At 41.7% G+C, this 27342-nt stretch overlaps 1 protein-coding gene across 4 annotated transcripts in view; it reads right to left on the bottom strand.

Annotated features, from left to right (window-relative positions):
* The window catches only part of PRKG1 (protein kinase cGMP-dependent 1), a 1242789-nt gene that overhangs the window by 24752 nt on the left and 1190695 nt on the right, over positions 1-27342 (bottom strand). For 3 of the 4 annotated variants that reach the window (XM_032312294.1, XM_032312293.1, XM_032312295.1), the window contains 3 exons: positions 21427-21523; positions 2014-2153; positions 1064-1153 (listed from right to left, as the gene is read on the bottom strand). In XM_032312294.1, coding sequence (XP_032168185.1) covers positions 1064-1153; positions 2014-2153; positions 21427-21523 — 327 coding nt within the window. Of the gene's footprint in view, positions 1-1063; positions 1154-2013; positions 2154-21426; positions 21524-21624; positions 21720-27342 lie in introns of those variants that run through there. The other variant, XM_032312296.1, reaches the window with a different exon arrangement.

Below are 27342 nucleotides of genomic sequence, written 5' to 3'. Positions count from 1 at the left end.
CAAAGGGGAAGACCCGAAAGGTCTTCATGCAAAGACATGAAGTTGTCGTAAGAATGCTATTAGGGATGAGACTTCATAAGCTATTCTGGGTTCTATTAATTACTATTCTGGGATCTCTACAGAGTAACAAGTTGTCAAAAAATAGCCTGGCTTTCTGGAAACAACAGGGCAGTCTAGGACAGAGTTTTAGTAAGATGTTACCCCATGAAGGAGGACATGGGTAAGACTGTATCAAATATGAAAGAAGAACAGATGCCAAAAAGTGAACCTTCAAAGGAACAAGGATGACTTCTAAATGTTTGATCAGTCATAGGAAATTCACAAGGGAAGAAAATTGTCTTTTAAGTAAACATTTTGGATTGGTCATGATCTTCTGGGATATTTCATAGAATAGATTTTAATTTGTTAGTTCTCCAAATAGAGAGAGAAACAAGCACTCACTAGAGCAACTTTATTTGCCCTAAAAGGGCAAACATAAGTAAATCTGAATTAGATCGTTTATGTGAAATACTGCTTATAAGTAGATTCTTTTTTGCCCAAGATCAGCTGAAAGCCTGAAGAAGATGGCTGGAACTTGTTAATTTTGAAACCGAAGAGCAATGTAAAGCCAGAAGAAATGGTAACTCGGGGGAAAAAAACAATTCTTAATGTCAGGAAAGGCAGACAGTCCATCTGGCCAATGAGTTAGACAATTAGGCTGGTAATTAATCCAGATAGCAACTAGAACGAACCTCGATTCCCTTCATGTCACAGCAATGAACTGAATTCTAGGTATACGGTTAACTGATTGATACTCAAGTTCAAAAAAGGCCATATAGCTTGCTAGGTTACCATTTCCACGCTGGACTAACCTTTATCATTAGTTACAAATCTGAAACAGAGAGAGTGTCATATTTACTAAAGCATGTGTGTACAGTGGGTCCCACCCTGTATTTACTTATTTTCTGAAATATGAGCATAGGTAACATGTAAATATGATCTTATACTTTATAACGGACTCTTCTTACAGACCACCAGAGTCAACATTTTAAAAGAAATGATAGAAATTTCTTCAAACTCCTACCTATCCCTGAGAATGGTCCAGAGCTCTCCTCCCAGGCACACTTCCATCAACATGTACAAATATTTGCTGTCCTTAAACGTTCTGTACAATCTGGGAATTGCAAACAAGAAAACAAGGGTTATCAACATTGTTGTCCTTGAAGAGAATGTACACGTTTTAAGTGCTCAGATTTAGTCTGACACTTGATTTACCAAGCTCGAAATGGCATTAAAGGAAAGAGAGAGACCTGTGTGTAAAGAGGGAAAAGGAGGCAACAGGCTCCCAAGAAGTGTGTGGTGTAGGGCTAGTCTGTCCTAGGCAATGAGTGCATGCGTTCTAAGGATTATGGACCGAAGTGGCTTCTTGGGGTCCCAGTCTGGCTGTTGTTTACAGCATATGGACTCTTGAACCATACTGAGTGGTGATAAACATTCAGCCTATCTGCATATAAAATAGACATACTTCACAACATTAGACATGTATGAAATTCCCGTGCTATTCCTTAAATTCACCTTCGGCCCTGTTTTTAAGTGCCCCTGAGAAATTAACTGGAACAGGTTTTTTTAAAATCTTCCCCAAATTGAAAAAAAAAATTACATATTAGTATTCAAAAAATTAGAGGATAGTTATGTGTTTTGTCTTTCAAGCTCCAGAAATCTACAAAGGGTTTTGGAGTCACAGAGTGCATCAAAAACCAAGATCCCTCCTTTGGGAAAAGCATGCTCTTTTCACAAATCTGATTCTTTAAAAAAAAAATAAATAAATAAAGGATAGAATCAAACTTCAGGTTTTTGTTTTGTTTTTTGTTTTTTGTTTTTTTAAGCCTAACAAAACTTTCTTAAAATCAGATTTAAGATCATGTTCCCTGGGTGCAGGAAACATGTGCTGGTGAGCAGGAGTGATGATGGGTTTGGTGGCTGACTTTCCAGGGGGAGTGGAATCAGCATCCCTGGGGGTGTGGGGGTCTGTACCTCACTATGAAGTCGGAATGCGCCCCCTGCATGATCTGCTTCTCCGAGCGGATGTGCTCCTGCTGTCTCGTATCCACGATGTGGCGTTTCTTGAGAATCTTCATGGCGAAGGTTTTGGATTCTTCACTTTTCAACTGGACCTTCAAGAAAAGCACAGAAAATAAGTGAGGAAAAAGCCCACAGCATTAATGTAACAGAATGCCTTCTCGTCCCCAAATTACCCAGTGCATGAGCACGGCAGGGACCCCCTCCCCATCTCAGATGCCACCTGAGTGACACAGTTTGTGATCACCGGAGCCGGGCAGAAATCCAGGTCTGCGACCCTCGTCCATGTTCCTTCCCGTGGACCAGATAAGAGTGTAACCAGAGGCTCAATTAGTGTGGTGCCCGCTGGGATAGGGAGAGGGCAAGTGTGTTGGATTCTCACTGTGTTATTTCATTTCCTACCCCAAAATGTGTTTGAGCGTACTTTATAGTTTCTCTTCTGCAATCTAAAAAGCATAAAAATGAAATACTGTTTGCCTTCCAGTGCTTGTGGTAGAGGTAGGATCCTATGACCTGAGTCAAGACCAAGAGCTGGAGGCTTCACTGAATCCCACCCCCCACCCACCCCAGGCACCCCTCAACAAGGTGACTTGTGAGGAGATGAAGAGATCTGGGTGATGGGGTTAATCACGTAATAGCAATATCAACATTTTCTAGCCCTGTTGAGCCACAGACAATCTTCAAGCCTGCATTACGTGGAACGCATGAAAGCCTCAGGGGGATGACCTGACAAACCATGTCTGCTTTCAGCTGAGAGATCACTGTCCCCTGGAGGTGTGAATTGCTTACTGTGTAACGCAATTCTTTTTTTTTTTTTTTTAAGATTTTATTTATTTATTTGACAGAGAGAGAGATCACAAGTAGACGGAGAGGCAGGCAGAGAGAGAGAGAGAGAGGGAAGCAGGCTCCCTGCTGAGCAGAGAGCCCGATGCGGGACTCGATCCAGGACCCTGAGATCATGACCTGAGCCGAAGGCAGTGGCACAACCCACTGAGCCACCCAAGCGCCCCTGTAACACAATTCTTAAGTGTGTCGTTCACGCACAAGTGTACAGACTGAACCCCGTCCGAGAGGACGTGCACAGGGCGGGTGCTTGGGCGAGAACACAAAGACACTTCACACCAGCGGGTCTCAGGATGTGGGCAGCATCTGTAAATCTCTACAACGGGTTACAGAGAAAAATGATATTCGAATTTGCCTTAAGCAGCCCAGGGCCCTCTACGCAGTCTGTGAAACTCTTTAAGATAACAGATGAGTGGGATTCAAATGAATCCAGTGATCATGCATAACAGAACACAAAATGTGGACATGCACGTCTAAAAGACATGTGGACAGTCAGCCTGAAAAATGAGCCGTGTCACAGGGCTGAAGACCAGCGAAGAAATGAAGCCATGTTCTCTCCGGAGCCTTATTGTAATGACCTCAGTCTCTTGGGTGGTTTACACACCTGACGGAAAACGTGTCCATTATTCTTCGCTGTGATGGTGACCTACATTTTTATTTGTACATAGCGTGAGAGGAAAGAACTCTGAGTTGGGGTTATAGGTCTGGACCTCAACCCTGACTTCGCTGAGTTGCTACTCTGCTCTGAGCCCCAGTTCTTGCTGAAGAGTACACTGTATGGAGTTATCGTGACCTGAAGTGAGAAAGTGCCAGGGGGTGGGAAACGGCCCCTATTCTCTCTGCTGGACCCCTGCCCCAGCCAGCAGCCTCTGCCCCTTATCATAGGACAGCTATCTGCAAAACAAAGGCAGACCCATCGCTCCTCTGCTCAAAACACTCCAGTGCCTTTGCATCCCGCTCCTAGGAAAGACAAAGCTGCCACAGCGGCTACAAGGTCCTACACCATCTGGATCCCAGCTACCCCCCAACTCACTCAGCTGAGGCCACGCCCACCTCCTTGCTCCTCTTCCTGGAATACACCCGAAACACGTGCCTCAGTCTGTCTGCTTGTCTTTTCTGCCCAAATATTTTCCCACAGATATTCCCAGGAGTCCCCCTCTCAGTTCCCGAAGCTCTTTGCTCACATGTTTCCTCATCGGCACGTCCTCACCCCAGACTCTGTAAAAGAAACTGCCCTCCCTCTCCCCTCCCTGCTTGCCTGTTCTCTCCAGCTCTATCACAAACTCCTACACAGAACAGTTTTCATTACTTGTTCAGCTCCTGTCTCCTTTCCCTCATCTGTAAGCGACCTGCAATGCGGGATCTTTTGACTCACTATCCCTGACACAGAGTAAATGCCTATTAGGTATTTGCTGACTTCATGAATCAAAGAGAGAACGCGGGGAACCACGACGATTGATCACTGGCAAAGCCACGACGGCACTGGGGTCTCGGCTCCACACTGTGCATCTCTTACCTTCACAGGACAAAAATGAGGAAAGCTATGAGGACAAGCATGGGGTATTCGGTCTTTTCCTTTTGTCCCAAAGCACCCTTAATTAGGCATGGAAGGGAAGAAACGATTTCTACGTGTCAACACCGCACAGGCACCATCCATGGCCAAATAACCACGCGATTCAGTTTCCAGTTCTCAGTTTATGTTTTTACAAGATGCTTTCTTAACCCAGCCATTTCCTTGATCAACATTCCCAACCAAGGAGCCTACTAGGTAAATAAGATCATCTCTACGACAACGTCTAGTTGGCTGCCAGTGAGCTCTTGGGGTCCGTCCCCTCTTGAGACCATGGCCATTTGTTTGCGACCCATCTCCTTGCCTGCACTGCTCCTGAGGTCCCTTCCAGTGAACACGTTCCACAATTCCACAAATATTGCCCATTTTTGGTCTCACCAGCGCATCACCGTTATACCCACACCCAGATATTTATTTCACCACAGCCAGGGTAGGAGATAAAAACATGCACTTATTTTGTTATTTTTGTTAATAGTTTTGAACTATAGATTAGGGAGAGTCCATGCAAGGAAATAAACGAAGCCCTCAGTAATGTCAGAGAGAAACTGGAATTAGCATATGTGGAACACAGACTTGCTGGGCACATCCCTATGTATTATTTTCAGTCCCGACATCAACTCTTAGGGGTGGGAGGAACAGAAGTTTGTTGTGTTTTTACAAAGACTTCATCATCACTAACAATAATAGCTAAGAGTAATAAAGCTTGCATTGCCAGGAATAGCAAAGTGAGTGAGTTTTCTCCTTTAATCTTCTAGGCACCCTTTTGAGGGACTGTTGTCACCCCCATGTTTCAGAGGAGTTAACTGAGGATTACTGGAGAGGGTCTTATCTTGCCCAGGGCCACAGAGCTGTCAAGTCGCAGGACTGGGTTTGTGCTCCCATGCTATTGGTAGGAAGTGCTGTTTCCCTTCAGCTGCATAGAAAACTGATGGCAGAGTGATGGGTGCCTTACAAATGAGAGTTTAATGGAACTGGCCTCCTCGGAGAGACTCCGTGAGAAAAGCTGAACTGTGCGCTACATGCCGTGAAGCTTCCCCCTTGCTGGAAATGTCAGAGCCCCACTGTCCTACCCCAGGATCTGGGGTACCTGAGTGATGGCTTCTCCTTGTGTAATTCAAAGACTGGAAGCAAAAGGGGAGGAAATGGTGCTAACAGCTGGTGGACGGCAGGGGCGGCTGCCAAAGAGGGGTATGCATGCAAATGCCACCGGGATGACTGGGGGTCAGCCTCATCAGCTGCCAATGTAATGATCATTAGTTATAAGCAGTTTACAGAGCCCAACAGCTCACCTGCGGGGGCTTTCTGTTCAGTTTGCCAACTGAAACTATAGTTTCAGTTTCCACTTTGCTTGAGACAGTCCCACTGTCTGGAACCACTGTCCTTTGCATTCTGTAAAGACCTGTATAGTTCCTTAGAGGAAAGACCTTAGAATCTCCACTTCTATTTTAAACTAGAATGACACAAGACTCCCAGGATACTGGCTTGTAACTGAGAAGTCAGACAGCCCGAGGACTACCGTTGGAGCTAATTCAACAAACATAGTCACTTCTGCTGCAGTTGACTCTCTTAAAAATATACTCCTGATTAACCAACATGTCCAACTCTTAGATTGTCTCTAATGGAAAAATTTGGAAACAATCTAAATGTCCATGCAGAAAAGCGTGGAAAAATAAATGATCATATGACCATGTGAAGCAGCTGTAAAAACTAGGATGTAAAATGATGACTTGGCAAAGGAAAAAAAAAAAAAAGGAGAGGGAGACAAAGCAAGAGAGAGACTCAAGTCTAGAGAACTGATGGTCACCAGAGGGGAGGTGGTAGGGCCGGGGGCTGAAGGAGGGCACCTGTCCTGATGAGCACAGGGTGATGTGCGGAGGTGCTGAATCACTCCACTGTACACCAGACACGAATATTACACCATATGTTAACTAACGGGAATCAAGTGTCATTCTTTTCTTCTTTAAAGGTTTCATTTATTTATTTGACAGAGAGAGAGATCACAAGTAAGCAGAGCAGCAGGCAGCGAGAGAGAGGGAAGCAGGCGACCCACGGAGCAGAGAGCTCGATGCGGAGCTCGATCCCAGGACCCTGAGATCATGACCTGAGCCAAAGGCACTGAGCCACCCAAGTGCCCCAAGTGTCATTCTAGTCTCTTTTTTATTATGGAAAAATAGCCCTCCAAATTTATATACACTCAGATAATATGTGTATATGTTATATATACATATTTACATATAAGAATACAGGATACAAGCCAGCATACATTTTATGATCCCATAAATAATGTTTGTATGTACTTATATATCTATATCTAAAATCTAGGATGAGACAATCAGAAATGTGTTACCCAATATGTTCATAATGGTGTTTCCTTAGGGAAATTTTCAGTTTTACTTCTTTTCGCTTTTTTGAATTGCTTAACTTTTGTACAATTAGCATACATCTCTGGTTTGATGGGTAAACACAGTGATATTCGGGGAAAATAAGTTTTGAAGTCTCCCTTAAATTGTACTACATTTGTATTAGTACCTGGCTCTCTTTAAGGATTCCGGGTCAAAGGGCATTACTCTGCTAGAGTTTCATGAATGCAAAGGCCTCAAGAGGTTGTATAGAGCATAACAATCTATTCGAGTTTGGGCTGAACCACTCTATTTAGCTCCTTAAAGGACCTGCCAAATTCTTTTGTTCAGTATGAACTCTTAGGGTAAGTTCTAGCAATTTGTATTTACTAGGTCTACACTATTAGGTTTTATTATGAAAGTGCTTTCGCAAGACGAATCATGAAAATTTTTGAGGTGAAATGTAGTTTGCTTTATATTTTTCCAGTTGGCCAAACGAATTATCCTAAGTCTGCGTCTGTCAAGTTGAGATAATGATGATTTCAAAATCGGGTCAGCTAGCTCCGAGCCTTCCCAGCCTAGTTGGGTTGAATGCCCCCCAGCTCGGTCTTCCCTTGCAGACTCTCCCCTACCCTCGTAGCACGCCGACTGGGGTGCTAGTTGACAGCGTGAGCTCTGAAATATGACTGCTTTTGTTTAAATCTCAACCATTTTTTGGCTTGTGATCTGGGACACATTTCTGACACCCTGTCCCTCTCTCCTTATCCGTAACATTGAAGGTAATTCTCAGTTTACTTGGAAAGATGAAATAAAAGGGCTTACATATCAAACCCAGTGTTGGGAACAGTGCATATTAGTGACTTTTAATCTTAGGTGCTTCTATAGGTCATGGTCCCTTCAGGCCCAAGCAAACTATGACCCTGCACAGGCCGCTGTCACTTTATGCCTGTTCCTATCCCCACTCACCGGTCTCAGTCCTACCAACAGCACAGGTAAAAGGCCCAGAAACTACTTTAAAAAGACTGCCGACCCTTGTACCACACTAGTTTTACTCTCAAAATTCCTGGAAACAGAAAAAGAACAAGAAAATGCTAATACCCCAAGTCTTCCTCTTATTTTTCAGAAACCAAGCTTTGCATTATATCGGAAACTAGAATTTGTAAACGATTCACTAGTAGGAAGATGCCACTTCCTTCTGGAGCACGGTGTTGCAATTTGAACAAAGGCCTCCTCGGGCCGAGAGAACTGTTACCTGGGTTCATACTGAACTAGAGCTTCAGTTGCACGTGCAGGAAATACAGACAGTGAGGGAAAACGAAGCGGAGCGTAAGAAAACTCACAGCAGAAGACTCATGCTTAGAAGGTGGGGGAGTAGTCATTGCAGCTGGATGGGAACGGACGAGACCTGGTGAAGGACACGGGCGCTCACGCCAGTGATGGGATTGCGGTGTTCAGCGTTGTGGGATGTAAATCATACCTCGACAAGGCTTTTAAAAGCATTTTTTTTTTTTTAAAGGAAAAAACCAGGCAATATGTATATCTTCTAATAAGAGATCTACTCTGGGATATATTTTCGATTTCTATTTTAAAGAATGAAATGTTAGACATCTATGTTCATCATTCCCCCTTTAGTAAAAAATTCCCCAGTTAGTCAAAACTGTATTTCATTTGTATTCCAGTATCTGTCAATGATAAACATTTTTTATAAAATTTGATCCTTTTTAGGACTTCACTCTTGTGATTAAATGTCTTAAAAATTTTAAAAAGGCCTCACTTCTCCCTCTCAAAGTAGGATCATGACTTATTTTCAGCAAAATGTACATGTTAGTACAATTTTTTTTCTTCAAAATAATAGGTGATTGCTGGGTAATGTCTTTAATGTCTTTGTAATGTACAACTGAGATCAGATGTGACCTCATATAGTCTCCTAGAGCCCTTTCCTCACTTTTAAAAGGGGAATAAAACCACCTTATAAGCACAGATATTATAAGAGCAAATCTGATAGCGTCTGTGAAAATAGCTGGAAAGTTTACAAGTGCTACCCAAGAACAGTTATCATTACTACCATGACCTCCAAGATAAGTGAGAGCGCTGATTAAAGTGGCGTGGACACTCGTAAACTGTGCTTTACTCTTACTGTTCGTCATCATATCTGTGTTTTAAGTAGTTGCCCCAGCCCACTGAAGGAAAAAATGAAAGAACAGGAAGTTTGTCTGACTTTCAGGAAGTTCTACTTTCACAGAGAAGGAAAAACCAGTGTTATCCCTTCAACTCAAATAACTTCTTGGGTGGGACAAACCCCTGTGCTCACACTTTGCAAAGTTACTCCAGTCATGAAAGACAGCAAACATTTTCAAGTGCACCGAAAACTCCCATTCCATACAGAAGTATTGGATTGTATTCTTCAAAGTTCCCTAACCAAAAACATGCTAGTCCTTCCTGGAGAATTACTTTTTCTCTGTAACAGTACTATAGTTTCAGGCGAACACTACTACAGTCAGGATAGAAAACCCCGGGGGTTCAAACTTTCTTGTCTCACTGGTTGTTCTAGTCTCCCCCCTCACCTCTCTCTGCACAATAACCTCAGATGCTTTCCTTTCCTCAGTCACTGTCCCAAACTTAAGAATGAATCACGGCATCTCGTTTGTTCCAAAGGACGCGCAGGAGAGGGGAGCATAAGGGACTTGTCACAGCCCGGGTGACACACAGCCAGCTGACGCACAGAACCCAAAGGATGGATTATGATTTTAAACAGATGCCAGAGATGAAAAGCTTTCAGACAGGAGGAATAGAGGCATGGCACCATGAGACAATTTTATGGCAAGGATTTGATGTGTAAAACTTATTTCATCATTGACCACTAAGTGGTTTATATATACACCATTCAGGGCAAAGGCGCATAGAAAAAAAGAGCTTATTTTATCTCCGCATTTTCCTCTGCCATTTGTACAAGTGACCATCAAGAGAGGGTCTGGTCTCTTCGTTCGTTTCCCTTCCCATGTTCACCTCAACCCCTCATCGAAAGTGTCAATTCCATTTGCTTCGTAACTTGCCTTCAGACTTAAAAAATTCAGTTCTGTAGCGGGAAATATCTATATTATTAAATTTAAATTGATCAAAAGTCCAGTAAGACTATTTTCACAGAGGAGATAGTTTTCAAAAAAGACACTGAACTTTCAGTTTGAAGGAAGATCAGGAAAGGAACATCATACTTTTCTATTTTTAATTGCAACATGAATAAACAGTTGGACTATTTTATATAGATCACTTGGAAATGAAAGAATACTTGTGATTTCTCTTATTAAGAAATTAGCACTGATTCATTTTGACTCAAAAGTCTCCTTATACTGAATCAAAATGGTTTACTGAAATGTGCAATTTACATATACCCTTCCCTTTCTCTTCCATACAGTAGCTGTGCAAAGTAAACCTTACTTCACTTTGTAGCGATTATGAAAATTGACATGATAAACTTTAAATTATTTTCTTTCATCACCAGCACAAAAACAGACACAGAGATCAACAGAATAGAATAGATGGTCTAGAAATAAACCCACCCTTATGTGGTTAATTAATCTATCACAAGGGAGGCAAGAATGAATATACAGTGGGGAAAAGACCTTCTTTTCAACAAATGGTGCTGGGAAAATTTGACAGCCACATGCAAAAGAATGAAACTGGAAAACTTCTGTACACCACCCACAAAAATAAACTCAAAATGGATCAAAGGCCTAAAATGAGACCTGAAATCATAAATCTCTTAAAACAAACACAGGCAGTAATCTCTTTGACATCACCTTCAGCGATATTTTTCTAGATATGTCTCCGGAGGCAAGAGAAACAAAAGCAAAAAGAAACTATTGGGACTTGGGGCGCCTGGGTGGCTCAGTGGGTTAAGCCGCTGCCTTAGGCTTGGGTCATGATCTTGGGGTCCTGGGATCAAGTCCCACATCGGGCTCTCTGCTCAGCAGGGAGCCTGCTTCCCTCTCTCTCTCTCTGCCTGCCTCTCCGTCTACTTGTGGTTTCTCTCTGTCAAATAAATCAATAAAATCTTTAAAAAAAAAAAAAAAGAAAAAAAAGAAACTATTGGGACTTGACCAAAATGAACAGCTTTTGCCTGGCAAAGCAAACCATCAACAAAATGCAACCTACAGAATGGGAGAAGATGTTTGCAAAGATGTATCTGATAAAAGGTTACTATCGAAGATATATAAAGAACCTGTCCAATGCAATATCAAAAACCAATTTTAAAAAAAGGGCAGAACAGTTAAACATGTTTCAAAAGAAGACACAGAGTCACCAGTAGGCACATGACAGGATGTGTGGAATCACTACTCAAAATACAAATATAGGGGGGTCCCTGGGTGGCTCAGTGGGTTAAGCCTCTGCCCTCACTCGGGTCATGATCTCAGGGTCCTGGGATCGAGTCCCGAGTCGGGCTCTCTGCTCAGCAGGGAGCCTGCTTCCCCCTCTCTCTATGCCTGTCTCTCTGCCTATCTATGATCTCTGTCAAATAAATAAATAAAATATTAAAAAAAATACAAATATAAAACTACAGTGAGATACCACCTCACACCTGTCGGAGTGGTTAAAATCAACACCTCCAGAAACATCAAGTGTTGGTGAGGATGTGGATGAAAAGGAACTGTCACGCACTATTGGTGGGAATGCAAACTGGTACAGCCTCTGTGGAAAAGAGTATGGAGGTTCCTCATAATGTTCGAAATAGCATCCAAATCCAGTAGTTCTACTACTGGGTGCTTACCCAAAGTAAATAAAAAATTAATTCTACAAGATATATGCACCCCAGTGTTTACTGCATTATTTTTTTTCTATTTTGTTAGTTTTTAATTTTTTTAAATTTATTTTTTATTTATTTTCAGCATAACAGTATTCATTATTTTTGCACCACACCCAGTGCTCCATGCAATCCGTGCCTTCTATAATACCCACCACCTGGTATACTGCATTATTAATAGCCAAGATATGAAAGCAGCCCAAGTGTTCATCGATAGATGAATGGATAAAGATGTGTGTGTCTATGGGTATATGCACACACACACACACACACACACACACACTCTGGAATATTAGTCATAAAAAAGAATGAGATCTTACTGTTTAGAAAAACATAGATCGACCTAAAGGACATTATGCTAAGCAAGATAAATCTGACGGAAAAAGAAAAATACCATATGATTCACTTATATTTAGGATCTAAAAAAACAAAACCAGCAAACAACAACAAAACAGACAAACGGAATGAATGTGTGGTTGTCAGAGGGGGGCTGGGTGAGCAGATGGGCAAAAAAAAATTTACTTTCCTTATCAAATCATCAAATATTTTCTTGCCCCAACCTATATGTGATTTCTATGCACCATCTCATTCATCTGTATGAAGAAATACTATGTGTAGCGGTTTCCCGACTTGCTTCTGCATTTCTCAATTGATCACGCCAATATTTCACATAATTCTACTTTTCTAATACTTAAAGCACACTTATAACCTGAAATTTCACACAGATGGGAGTTGAGACTCCTAAGTTGACACTTCAATTTCATTTATTGACTCCGTGAAAGCTTAAAGTCAGTTGAAATGAAACAGAATCCCATATTGCAAAACTCAGCTCTGGAAGCTGTGCTCAGGTTTACTCAAGAAAGTGTTTGTATTCTCATCATACTTTTGAGACATAAGGCCTAAAAAACTTTATGATGTTCCTGTTACATACTGGGAGGATTTTAATCAATGGCTTGAAATCAGTTCTTAGGGGTGCCTGGGTGGCTCAGTGGATTAAGCTTCTGCCTTCAGCTCAGGTCATGATCTCAGGGTTCTAGGATCGAGTCCTGCATCAGGCTCTCTGCTTGGCAGGGAGCCTGCTTCCTCCTCTCTCTCTGCTTGCCTCTCTGCCTACTTGTGATCTCTGTCAAATACATAAAATCTTAAAAAAAAAAATCAGTTCTTATAGTCTTGATATAGGTGATATTCAAACTTCACCCTGGTATTAAATGAAATAGGATAACTCTTTCCTCCCTGCTTTTGGACTTCACATTTTTCACCAGATCTCCTACAAATATAAATGTACTTCAAAAGCAGTTAAGCCCATTCCACACGTATTTTGTAATTTTGCCCATGCTCACTTCATCTATGGAAAACAGTCCCAGGAAACATTAAAGCTGCTCTGTCCACAGGGATGTGAAATCATAAACACAAAGTGGGTCCTGTGGGTTGAACTTATGTGATTCTTTTTTGGTGCTGGTGGTCTCTTTGCTCTTACTGTGAACTTGCAAGGCAGCTGGCTGGTGTTGGGGGCTCAGAACCCAGCCACCCGGCCCCCAGAACCTGATCTCAGACAGAGCTCGGTGTTCGAGCTAATAGCTGGTGTGTGTCAATGGCAATAGGGGATATTAATATGAGGAACAGAGTATGAATTAGCAAAAATTAAATGTATACAGTTGAGCTACACTGAAACATACAGAATGGCTCTTTTATTACCCCCCGCTCCCCGCGCGCCAAAAGCAAGAGAAACCATTTCATTTTAAGGACATGGCTATTTTCAACACTCCTAACATATACAAGGGGCCTGTTTTCCCCTCGCATGAATGAGATCTCTCTTTGAAAGTGTTTACATGAAATTTTTGGGGACACGGGCTACCTCCTGGCAAAAAGTAGACTACCTTATTTGGAAGAGAAATTATGTTTATTTTTGGGAGCAGCCCCACCTAAAAATAGCCTGTCCGGTCACCTTATGTTCTTTGATTTCACAGGTGTAAGCTGAGAGCTGAGTCTATGTTCTTTAGGTTTTCATCACCTGACCTAATGCCACAGATACCTAGTGCCTTCACATCTGACCTCCCCCAAGAACAGAACACAGTGATTCCCCGGCCCATGGGCTGCCTAAGGCCATTTCTCACCATTTTTCCATGCAACCCCTGGGCGGGTCTGTCACTTGCTTTGGTGGCCTGTGAAGACATGTAGCCCTCAGTGTTGTAACCTTTGCCTGGAATGGCCTTGCCCAGCTGTTCACTTAAATCCCAACAGATTCCTAAGCCCTGGCTGGAGTCCCGTGTCTCCTCGGGGCCTCTGCGATCCCATCAACTCCAAATGGTCTCCCTCTTTCTGAACTACGAAGAACCTTTCTGCATAATCCATAAGTTAATACAGTACTAAAGGATTTCATTTGCTCTTCTTCAGATGTGTTATTTTCTTATTTACAAAAAGGCAGAAATTCCTTAAAGGCAGGGATCGCCACTGCTATTTCTGATCCCACAAAAAATATTGAGGGATTGTATAGAAGATAAATTTTTGCTGAATGTGATGGGTCCATAAATTCTTACAGAAAATGTAAGAGTGACCGAAATGTTAACTTTCAGATATACTCTCCTATCACTCATATCTTAACCCTTGCAAAGACAAGTCTAGTGCCTTCCAGATTTACATGGATATTTCTAGAATAACACATGGTTATGGATGAGAAATGAACATTTTACTGGACCCTAGAGCACTGATTTAAAATACTTTTAAGGGGGCGCCTAGATGGCTCAGGGGGTTAAAACCTCTGCCTTCGGCTCAGGTTATGATCTCAGGGTCCTGGGATCGAGCCCCGCATCAGGCTATCTGCTCTGCAGGGGGTATGCTTCCTCCTCTCTCTGCCTGCCTCCCTGCCTACTTGTGATCTCTGTCTGTCAAATAAATAAATAAAATTAAATACTTTTAAGGAGAAAGATTCATTCCTATAGAGAGCTGGTATATAAAATACTTTCCAAGATGTGTAAGCAAGTCATTATTTGCAGTCTGTGCACACTCAACTTGGTTCCAACCACTGTATAAAATATATTCTACAGTAATAAGGTGAATGAATGTGTGTCTTTATAAGCATAATGTCAAAGTAGAGACAGACTTGACTCCTGGCGATGCGTACAGAGAAATGATCTTAGGAGACGCCATAGATCCTGCCTGCACCTGTTAGCTTCAGCTCATGTCCACTGAATGGGACTGTCATTAGCTACCCAAGTGACTCCCTTCGAAATCAATACTATTTATCACCAGAAATACTTGGCATCAGCTTAGATTCTTTTGAAGGAGTCACCTCAAATGAGGGTGACCCTTGGTAATGAGCCCACTAGAGGAACAGGGAGGGAAAGCAAGCTTGGAGTTTCCTGGGAGCGCAGAGCCATCGCTCACCTGGGTGACAAAGGATGGGAGGGCTTGGGGGAAGGCTTCTGCAGGCATCCTGTGCAGTCAGTCACCATGGCCACACGTGGCCATGCTGCCAGCCACCCCCCAGCTGTTCCGTCTCACTGCCCATGTGGCCTCCCAGGGAAGGTCTCGAAATGTTCCCGTCTTACGTGGGGTTTCCCTTGCAGTTAAGCTGTTCACCTTTCAGAATGATGACACACAGCATCGCTGACCGAGCAATGCATTTCTTGCCTAATTGCTTCCTTAATCACCTCCTAGTCTCCTCTCGCCTTCCACTGGTAGACACAGCCTGCCCGTCCGGCCTGCGTGGGATGCCCAGTGCCAAGCAGCTGGCAAAGATACCCGACAGGGCTCCCAACCCTGGCTGGCCCTGTGACCCGGTGTGGCAGTGCTTGTGGCTTGCTGCCACCCTGCCCCCTCCGGTGCTGTCCTCCCATGGCGGGGGCACAGGAGAAAGGAGAGGGGACCTGTCTGGCCCGTGTGGCAAGAGCCAGACCCTTGCTATGCGCCATCGGGCTTCCATGGCTCAAGGAGGCTGTGGAGGAAGCCGACAGGATTCAGCCGATGGTAATGAACCTAAAGGAAGGAGCTCGAGAGCTTTGTGGGGATTTAATAGAAGCTGTCACCGAGGTCATTCTGAAGACCTCAAGCTCTTTCTCACAGTGGAGAAATTGTACTGTCGGGACTCAGCAGAGCAAGGGAGAAAAAAGGGTAAATTACTCCATCCCCTTCCTTTTCTCTGGGTAGAGCGAGAATGGTAGTTATCATTAGGATATTTTAATAATAAAAACAGCATCACAACACTGACTGACTTATGGTGTGAGGCACTATTTGGGGGCTTAGTCTTTATAACCTTGTGAGGCTTACATCCTACTGCAAGCCTCATGCTGGAGAATGGGAAACCAAGGCTCAGAAGTAAGTGACCTCTGACGAAATGACCAAGCGTGCCTCGTGGGGACAAATCTGAATACAGGAGATCTGAGTCCGGAGCTCTAGCTTTTAGCTATGATGTTGTCATGTCTGATTTCTTTTTCCTCCACAGACATTTTACTATGGAAATAAGAACGGCAAAAGATTCAGAGAAGGGAGCGCCTCTGAAGGTTCCACAGAAGGAGATGTGAACAGTGGATTATCACAGTGGTGATTCTAGATTTGGGTCTAATAGAGGTGCTTGAATTCTAGAACTTTTTATTTTTTTTTTAATTTTATTTATTTGACAGAGATCACAAGTAGGCAGTAAGGCAGGCAGAGAGAGAGGAGGCAGGCTCCCCGCAGAGCAGAGAGCCTGATATGGGGCTCGATCCCAGGACCCTGAGATCATGACCTGAGCTGAAGGCAGAGGCTTGAACCCACTGAGCCACCCAGGCGCCCCTAGAACTTTTTTTTTTTTTTTAAACAAAGGTTGTACATGTGACAACATTTGTTTGATATCACTGCAGTGGCTGTTGTTAGTGTGATAAGAATCTAACCAAAATGATAGAAAAAGTTTCCGGTTGAAAACAAATCAGTAGGGACACCTGGGTGGCTCAGTTGGTGAAGCCTCTGCCTTCAGCTCAGGTTGGGGAGCCTGTTTCTCCCTCTCCCTCTGCTGCTCTCCCTGCTTGCGCTGGCTCTCTCTGACAAATAGATAAATGAAATCTTAGAAACAAACAAACAAAAAACCAAATCAGTAGTTCTGGGCTTTAAGAGTCTTTTTACTGACTGCCTGGTCTTAGGCAACTGATATGCATTAACCGTGACGTCCTTCTAGTAAAAGCAGAGCACGTCTCATTTCCTGCTCCCAGAGTAACTAGAAAGGTAAAATAATGTGCTGGATGTGGACCAATTTGAAGGTCATGGAGCAGGGTTCAAATGCAAGGTCTGATTATTTTAGTAAGGAAGTGGCATTGCTATTTTAAAAATATGATTAGTATCAGTTGGTCTGTAAACGAGCCCACGTTAGTTGCATTTTACAGGCGTGTTCTGTAATGCTTTAGGTCATCTCTGTAGATGCCCTAACTCTGTTTTAGGACGCCACCTCCTGCCCAACACCACAAATGCTGCTCGTACTTTGATTATTGGATTATTAGTTCCCATGACTGTCCTTCCCAGGGGCTGTTTCATGTTAGACTCTGAATGTCCCGGCAGGCAGCTTGCTACATAAATATGTAACAAATGAAATAGAGATGATATAAGCTGCAAAGACAGAGATTATGTCTTCCAGATCTAGGTCCCTATATTTTATCCAAATATGGAGCTCTGGTCTAGGAGGCATTGGATTGCTGAATAAAACGATAAAATATCTAATATCTAAAGCAACCACATCAGTATTGCCAGATTAAAAAGGCTGATTTGGGACGCCTGGGTGGCTTAGTGGGTTAAAGCCGCTGTCTTCGGCTCAGGTCATGGTCTCAGGGTCCTGGGATCGAGTCCCACATTGGGCTCTCTGCTCAGCAGGGAGCCTGCTTCTCTCTCTCTCTCTCTCTGCCTGCTTCTCCATCTACTTGTGATCTCTCTCTGTCAAATAAATAAATAAAATCTTTAAAAAAAAATAAAAATAAAAGGCTGATTTGTGCAAATCTGTTCTGAAAAGCAAGCACGTCTCGGATGAGAGCAAAAGTAAATCAAGAATGTGACCATAGAGCAATGCGACTAGTTTTCATCTGTGGTGGTAAAATCAATCTCCTTATTCTGCAGTCATACCTTGCAAATTAAGGGGATTACCATCGTGTCTTAGAGTGGCGCTTACTGCTTTAATGAGTGAATCATCTATTAAAAAAAAATGAGTTCTTTTGCTGAAAGTGCTATTATAAACGAAATGTGGTCTTCTGGAAAATAAACAGGCAGCACTGAGCAAATTAAAAAGCTCATTCTTCAAAATAAAAAAGAATAGTCAGAAAATATGGTTTCTGCCAGATAACAGAAAAAAACAAAAAACAAAAAACCCAGTACAGATGACTTCTCAGAGGTAGTAGTTGTGAATAGGACATATCTGATAGTCAACTCATTAAAATCAGCTCTGCTAAAAGTATTTATAAAACAGAATTAATAGCTCCAGAGCAGATTTCCCATTCATATAAGACCAGTTCTTCAAGCTTCTGGTCTCATCACTGAACAATGATGTGAGTTTCTGTTCTGAGCCAAAATTATGTTCTCCTCTCCAAAAGTTGGCAATGAACTATTTAGTAATAGTCCTGCCTGAAAAATCTTCTGGCATCTAAACTCACCCAAATTGAGATAAACAATAAAAATTTAAGACACGCTTAGAAAACTTTTGCATATAATTATGCAAAGTAACATGAAGCTAATCTGTATAACAAATGATAATAAAACTCCTAAGTCCTACCAGGAAATGGGTTTCATCAACCTCAAATTTAATTCTTCATACCCAATTCAAGAGTTTTATAATCCTATTTTCTATACTTGGGATAAAATTTTAAACGCCATTATAAAATTAAAGTGCCCTGTGGTTTTTATCATGTCATTTACCTGATCAACATCATTGCTGAACTAAGGATTGGTAAGTTCAACATATCCATTTTATATACTTGGTACGGTACTCTGCATATACATATGGGAAATTCATCCATAAATGTCTAGCAGGACTTTTTAATATATCACTCTATAATATTGATAACGATCTTGCACGTATCATTTTCAGAGGAGAGTGAAGTGAAGTTCTATAATCACAACAGAACAGGGCTCTGCCTGGTCCTCTTCCCACTGTGAAAGGCGTGGGTACTGGCCTGAAGGTGCTCTCTACTGCCCCCTGTCTCAGGTCTGTGGCAATTCACTATTCGCCATGACTACAGTATGCTAAGGCCAGACGCGGCTCTGGCCTCACTCAACACATACACAAACAATCACAGAGGAGAATATTTTTCATACCCAATAGTTAAGAGTCTCAGGCAGTGAGTAAGTGGTAAGAATGGGAGACGGTGAATCACAGGGGCAAGAGCCATCACCTAAATGGCTAGCCCCCACTCAACAGTGAACACAATCTGGATATTCTGATTTTCACAAGGGGTTTCTGGGTCAAGGGCAAAAATCACATGACATGAAGATGTGGCTTCAGAGGTTAAAACTACGTGCCTCTTTTCTAATGTATGGCTTGTGCCTAGCGGCCCATTATGGATTTATCATTCCTGCAGGTATCTAATGTTTTTGCAAACTGGACTCCAGTTAAAATTAATTCCTGAGGTGATGGTTTTGGTTAGTCTATAAACATCTGTGTGGAAGAGTAAAATAGAATATCCATGAGAAGAAAATTAGGCTGAACTACCCTGACTCTCTCCTGCGATGGAGCTTATACACATGTGTACACACACATACACAGGTATTTTTGTCTTTTTAAACCACGTTTTACATGGGCACCTTTTATATGCCCACGCTGAGCCGTCCCTAATTTTCTGGTAAGTTGTTTGTGCCTCCTGAAACATTTTGACAGAAGTCTCTAGAAGTTTTCCAATGTCAGCCTGGCATGTAATTCTTCAGCTTGACATGGTTTTGGTGTATGAGAAATTTTCAGTATTTCAAACATCCTGAGTAAATTTCTCTATTTCATAAAATACCTTACTGGTAACCTAAAGGTCCCCAACTTGATATCCTCAGATCCTTAGGAACCCACAAATTGGTTAACATAGATTTTTTCTTGGTCAACCAAAACAATAATTTTGCTGTCCAAAGTCTTTACAAAATGATAATTAAGAAACTATAAGTCACGAAATCAGCCTCTAGGGAGTTCTGTCTACATTTAGTTCTTCATTCAAAAAGGGATGGAAACCCATGCAAGCAGGTAAATAAACGCAGCCGACAATATGCTCTTCCTGGCAGGGACCTCTGCCCCCTGAGCTGTTTATGTGCCCCAACACCCCTGGACAAAGACAACACTGGTAATAAGTCTTCACCACCTCCATGAGCAGTTAGATTTTCTCACAAAATCAAAGTTCCTGAAAGTGAAATCTAACACTGCATTGACTGGCAGATTTCAGAAGAACAACTTTTCCTAGGCCCCGGATCTGTACTCCAATAGCCGAAAATTCTCACTATGACACCAGATGTCAGGTCAGAGGCAGCCTAACAGATCACATGTCCAAGCAGTGTCACCGGAAGCAGAGTGCCAACTCCACGAAACCCATCATGGCTTCAAATTTTCCTGTCTAGTTATTTTCTTGCCTCATGTTCAGATAAACAGCATTTTTCTTGCCTGTCAAAAGCCAGGAATCCCAGCTGCAGCAAAAAGGGACAAACAACCAAACCCAGCACTGGGCTGATCTGGTTTTAGGGCAGGGGATTTCTCTCGTCCTCAATGGCAACAGGAACTGTTTACTGCACTGTAGAGGGAGTTCCTAACATACTGTACTGGTGTCTGGTGTCAGGGGTTCCTCCAGGTTCAGCGGAGATGCGGAAATTAATCTGCCTTCTCGAACCAGGATCATATCCACACCATCTCCCAGTGCAGCAGTCAGTTACCAGAATACATTTTTTTTTTTCTGGTCTATGTAACAGATCAGTTCTTAAACTTGTATTTCAAAGGCCCAATATGCTATGCTTCCATTTGGTTTGCACCACATTCATGCAATATGTTGAATGAATAAACTTGCACCAAAATGTCCCCATCGTCCTCATTAATACTTAACCTTTGTGTATGTGCACAAATGTGTGTGAAATATTCACACCATATTATCTAATATGGGTATATACATACTATATACTATATATGTATATATATATATATAATATATATAGTCACTATAACTTGGTGCTTGCTATGGAATCACAGAATTAACTACAACATTATTTACATTTTCTTAAAGTTTTACGGTATTAAACATTTTTAATTAAATATAGATAGATAGATTTTACTCATTTATTTACTTCCCTAGTTCTGAGCCATATTCTCTAACTTATCCGATCTACAACCCGATCTACAACCACAATGATTAAAATGTAAATTTAAATATCTATATAAAGGAAATGAAATATATATACATGTATTACATAGTGTATTATAGTCTGCATGTCTACATATAACATTTATATGTATCCCATTTCCTCTCTGTATTGATATTTACATGTAGGTAGGTGCGTGACTAAGTGGATGAGAACTGCTCAGAACTCAGGAAGTTGAGGTCACAGAATACCAGCTGGAGAAAAAAAAAATTATGGCTCCTCATTAGGTTAATAGGTTTACCTTTCATTTACTATGAGGAGGTTTTTCTAAAAACGTTTTTCTTTTTTCTTTTAGTCATCAGTTTACAGGCTGATGTATATAGCTCACTGTACCTGTTTCAGACTCGGATATGCTGACATGAAAGCATTTGGTACCGATTCAGGAACAGTAATAAGTAATGATAAGGGACTAGAGAGAAATATTAATCTAGAGGGAAAAATGTAGGAGAAGCCCCCGCCCCCCGAGCACGTAAAGGAGAATCACCTACCAGCTCTACTCGTCCGAAGCCTCCGACTCCGAGGGTGTCGATGATGTTGAAGTCAGACAGCTTCAGGTTGGCGAAGAAAGCAGCTTCGGCTTCGTATCTGGATTTTTTGATGCGAAAAAATGGAAATTTCTTAGAGGCGCAAACACGAGAACCACGCACGACCGACGCGGACTGACAGGACTGTGGCTCAGGGTTTACCTGCTCAAATTCCATCTTGCTTCTAGAGTCTGTGTCTCCTCCCAAGCATAATTGTTTGGTTCCCGTTGTGCAGAATAACCAAGATTTGCACTTGTCTTTCAAAGGAGAGTAAGACAGAGCACCTGGTACCTGCCAGTCATGTGACTGCTACATCCAGCCACTAGATCAAGAGTTACATTGCAGGGCTTTCCTGCGCGTCTTCTTGCGAGCCCGGAGTGTTGGGCTGGTTCTTTTTTGGTTTTGTTTGGGGATTGGGGGTTTTGCTCGGTTTGGGTTTTGCCGTTCAGATTTGGGAGGGCGGTTTCTCATGAGTTTCTCTTTTCCGGAGGCTGGCAGTGGTTCCTATCAGAATTTATTAAGAGCAGCAAGATCACTGAGGTCTCCAGAGCGGCATCACAGTCAGGTTTTAGAACAGATCCAAAAGGCAGAGGACTGATGTGCCAATGTCTGAAACGGAGGATTTCGGAAGCATATTCACCTTCCTAAAACGTGTCTCCCCTCTGTTTATGTTTACCCATTGCCTCTCAGCTGGTCATCCCAGTGCCTTTATGATTGCCAGTGTCTTACTAGAGCTCTGTGGAAGAGCAAAGACCGTGCTCCGAAGTCTAGCTCTGCCCCAGGCACATCTGACACACGCAAGCGGCCAAAATAAGCTTCTCTTGATGAGACAAGTGAATATGAGAGGCTTAAAATATCTTCTTATTAAAAGCCCTACTATTTTTAGAAAGGGCAGGAAGGCATAACAGTGAAGATGACCCTCCCTCTCACTCATGTCAGGTCAGGGAGTAATTCAGCTGTCTCCAAACTGAAGTTTCTGGATAGCTCTGTGCCACCCATGACCTTCAGCCAGGCGGTACCCGACGCGGTCTATGCTATAGATAGATATGATGAATGTGCTGGAAAGGATGATCCCAACGCCGCTGGTTTGTCAGTTTCAGGATAGAGTCACCCGCAGGCGTGCGTGGCATTAAGCCATGTAGCATTTTAGCTATTCCTTTGTAATCCAACAAAAATTTAGACTCTTCACTTGGAAGAGACGTGAAGCAGCCTTCTAGGTGAGGTTTTAGACATTCTCCCGAAGTTACAACCCCAGTTGCGGTTTTTAAACAATTCTTGACAGACTCATGAGAGGGTACAAATGACCTCATGTTCATTATTGACTGGTTCTGAGCCATCCACTCCCTCTAATGAACCTCCATAAACGAGGCTACTGGCCAATCCTGATGGTGTTGTAGACTTCTCTCGTTAAACACAGTCAAAAGATTGGCATAGCGATTCTGGAGATGGTTTACTAGAATGGGGCATAAGTAGCAAATGTGCATTTCTAGCATTCCGACTGGTCCACTACTTTGGAAAATTAAAACTCCATCCCATTTAAAGGGCCAGTGGCAGAGTTCACTTCAACAGGTGCTTACAAGGACATCTGTTGGGATCAGACCCTGTCATGGTTTGTATGCGGTCAAGCATTTCTCGGCAGGCTAATCAAATTCTTAATGAGACTGTTTCTGAGTAATATCCTATGTGCTTGCCAGATTTAGAAATCTCAGACACAACGAGGGTAAACTCTTTCAGATTATTCTGATACCATTTTGTATAGTTAATAAAGTATGGTGTTCTTATAGTTCCTGAAGTTACTCCCAAATCCTTACACTTGGGCTCTGTCAAGCTAGGCTAGTGATTTCCAGCCCTGTCTGCACCCAGAACTACCTGAGCATTGCCCAGAAACCATGTAATGTGGGTCCTAGCACAGAGTGAGTGAAGCATAAATTTTGGGGGGCAGTACCCAACTACCTGTATTTTTTTTAAAGCTCCCTTGGGGATTCTGATGTATAGCAAGCATTGAGAATTATATCTCCAACTTCTCTGAAAGCCAAAGGAATTCCAGATACCATGGGAGCATTTTAGGGAGGATTAAAATGGTCCTGGGAAATCAGTAGCTGCCCAGTGAGTCTGGGGGTGATGTATTCATGCCAAGAGGGCTGGGGGCTCTTACAAACTTGTCTGGGTCCCTGCCCTCTGATCCTAGATCCCTTGAAATGACCAGTAATGGTTAACAGAGCTTAAAACAAACAAACAAACAAACAAAAAGGAACATTGCTAAAAAAACAAATACAGATACAGAACGCAGAAATCATAAGCTTAGCCGTTTAGTGTTTGCATTTCTACAGCAAAATCCTGACTTTGTTTATACTCACTCTCTGATTAACTACTGATGGTATTTTCATTAATAGAATGGATATATTAATTTTCATGTTAATAGTAGACATTTTCTCTGTAGCCATTAAAATCCACCTAAACATATATGGCCCCATACACTGAAGGCACAATTACCATTAAAGAAAATATTTCATGTTTTAAAGAAAAGAGGTTGGTAACACTGCCATCGTACTTTGCTAATCTTGGTAATTACTTTGCTAATACAGCTTGGTGACTTTTTAAAATACTACGTGGGGGGGGTGATTTTAATCTAGCAGTTGGTAAAATACATTCTGAGGGCCCTTCAGATAACGTCGTCATAGTCTTCTTCTTCTTCTTTTAAGATTTTTAATAAAGTTTTATTTATTTATTTGACAGAGAGAGACCACAAGTAGGCAGGGAGAGAGGGGGAAGCAGGCTCCCCACTGAGCAGAAAGCCAGACTCAGGGCTTGATCCTAGGACCCTGAGACCATGACCTGAGCCGAAGGCAGAAGGCTTAACCCATGGAGCCAACCAAGAGCCCTTCAGATAACATCTTCTTTATGTTCCATTCCATTCTGTGTTGGGGCCTGATTCTCAGAGAGTTCAAACCATGTAGGAATGCTACCATAGCGTGCTTTACTTTTTCTTTCCCACCCAACATGTGAGTTGCTTAATATTTTGCATGCATTTATTTCTCATTTAGACTACTCTTTACAGACAAGAGTTATATCATACAGACCCTGTATACTTCTTGTTTTTAAATAACTTCTGTTATTCTATTATGGTGGAAATCACACCAGGCAAGGGACCTCTGTAAAAAACTTAAACTGTGGATGATCTGGCTTTTCCGTTATCTACACTTGTTTATAACTTGGAGACACATTTTCATTCTTCCTTTTTACTCAGGGATGATTTGAAGATAATTTGAATCCATCAGTTATGTTCTACTTATTTTAGAGTTGGTATAAGTTTGAGTGGGGAAGGAGACTAAATAAATTGGTTAAGTAAATGGATGTCGTTCTACTAAATAAATTTATTTTGCCCAAGGGAGGTCAGTGTGGAACCCAAGTTTCTAATGGGGCCCAAGGAATTAAGCCCAGCTTCATTCAATTCTAAAATTCATCTATGAAACAGCACTCATGAAAAGGACAGTTGCCAAGTGCTAGGGGAAATTCTTTTTAGGAAGAAATAAAGTTCATGACATTTCGTTGCTTAAAATCTAGAAAGGCATAGAAAGTATTTTTTCTAATGTCCTCAATTTAGTTTGAGATATTGATTCCTGAAAAGAATATTGTTATTATTATTTTGGTATTATTAGTTATTTTTTAATTTAAAATAATTAAATTTCAAATTTTATTTTTTAAATTTTTTTTAGTATGGGGTGAAAGCAATGGATCCTCTTCTCAGAAAGTGCAAATATGGACAAGCCCTTTTTGATATGACCTTAAAATAGGTCAACAACACAAAAATGACCATACAACAAGAAATTAACTGTGTTGGGTGAAGGAGACAGAGGTAATTTATCATTTCTCAAACAGTCCTGACTATAACATTCAGCTGGGGCTCTAGGTAATTAGAATCCAAAGACAATAGCTAATCTATAGGGTACTCTTTAAATAGTGAAATACTAAACTTTTTTTTTTTTTTGAAGAACTGATTAAAAGAAATGAAGTTGTATAGATGTTCTCTCTTTTCATTTCTGCCTTGATACCAAGAAGTTTCAAAAGCGATGAAAATGCAAAGTAGCAGGTGTAAAGATGAGAGAAGCAATGCGTCTATGCCTAACCTAGAAACAGAACAGTCCAGAAATCATCTCAGCCTCTCTACATATACAACCACATATCTTCACAGTATTACATTCACTGTTTTTAGGAAAAAGATAATAACCATTTATGTTTTTCCATCACTTCCAATATTACTGGATTCCACAAAGCCATGGAGTAAGAATCAGTTGTCATTATTCACAATCGTTTTCCCACTGTTGCCATAGGGCCATGAATCAATGGTGTCATCATCTCACAACCACAGAACTGGGCTCTGTACTTGATAAGTGACCATTATTATTAAGAAGTAAACGTCTCGCTTTATTGGAAACCATATATGATGATTCTAGCCAGTACAAAAATGTGTGGAACTTAAAATTTTTTATCTTGAGATTAGAATAGCAGCCATAGCTTAGCATTATCTTATAAAGCAGACTGTATCATGTGCATTTTTAATGTAAGTGTCAAGGAGTCAAAGGAACATAATAGTTGTAGAAGGGTTACAAATGCCAGTAATTAAGAGTCAATGGAACCAAAGGCTACTGTGGCCCTTCTGCTTTAGCCCTACTCATCTATAATCCACATTGCTTCAGAAGGCCACTCTAAAAGTCTCCAAGGAAAATCACATAAAGTTCATAAAATCTTAGCATCTCCTAATCCACCTGCAAAATACCATGGCTTTGCCCGAGCTCATCTGCTATTGGGTATATTTTTGTTTCTTTTTTTCTTTTTTTTTTTTTTTAAAGATTTTATTTATTTATTTGACAGAGAGAAATCACAAGTAGATGGAGAGGCAGGCAGAGAGAGAGAGGAGGAAGCAGGCTCCCTGCTGAGCAGAGAGCCCGATGCGGGACTCGATCCCAGGACCCTGAGATCATGACCTGAGCCAAAGGCAGCGGCTTAACCCACTGAGCCACCCAGGCGCCCTATATTTTTGTTTCTTGATGAGTTTAGTTTTACCACGTTTTGGAAATCTATAAAAGTGAAATTCTTCAGTAACTACATGGACTCTCATCTATGACTAAGTTTCTTATTCTATAACTTCAGTAAGATGATTCAGTTAGACAGTTTCTACTCTGGACGTAAAAATAACGAAAGAGCATTCTAGCATACAGACAAAAGTTAAGGACTTGTGGTCCTGCTTCTGCCAATGATTTGATACCTCCAAGTCTCGATTTTGCCAACATTTGGGCCTTTCTAGGAGTATCAACAAATTTACATTTAGTAAGAATAAATTTTATAATTTGTCAGAATCCTTAAATGTCCAGATAAATGCCTAGAAATCTTCTAAAACATTTTTAAAATTTTATTTATTTGAGAGAGAGAGAGAAAGCATAAGCAGGGGAAGCAGAAGGCAGAGGGAGAGGGAGAAACTGTCTCCCCACAGAGCAGAGGGAGCTCATTGTGGGACTGGATCCCAGAACCCCAGGATCAAGACCTGAGCCGAAGGCAGTCCTTTAACTGACTGAGCCACCCAGGCACTCCCCCACTTTTTTATATGATCAAAGAGCACTGAAATCTATAAATATATACAGAAATCGCTTAAAAGAGGATAAGAGCTTTCAGGAAGTGAGCCTTAAAGCACAAAAGATGCACACATGATCTATGAAATAATCAGGATATAATTCTGCCTGTCCGGTGAATAAACAATTTGGTATGCAGGACTTTATGCAGTAGTAGTTCCTGATTTCATAAAGCTTGGTTCCTTTGGTAATTTGTAGGTCTGTAGAAATTCAGCCAGAAAACCAACTTTAGAGAGAGAAAGTAGAATTGGAA

Source organism: Mustela erminea, chromosome 14 (assembly GCF_009829155.1).
Source record: "Mustela erminea isolate mMusErm1 chromosome 14, mMusErm1.Pri, whole genome shotgun sequence".
NCBI classification, from domain to species: domain Eukaryota; kingdom Metazoa; phylum Chordata; class Mammalia; order Carnivora; family Mustelidae; genus Mustela; species Mustela erminea.
This window is presented reverse-complemented; position numbering and strand designations above follow the sequence as displayed.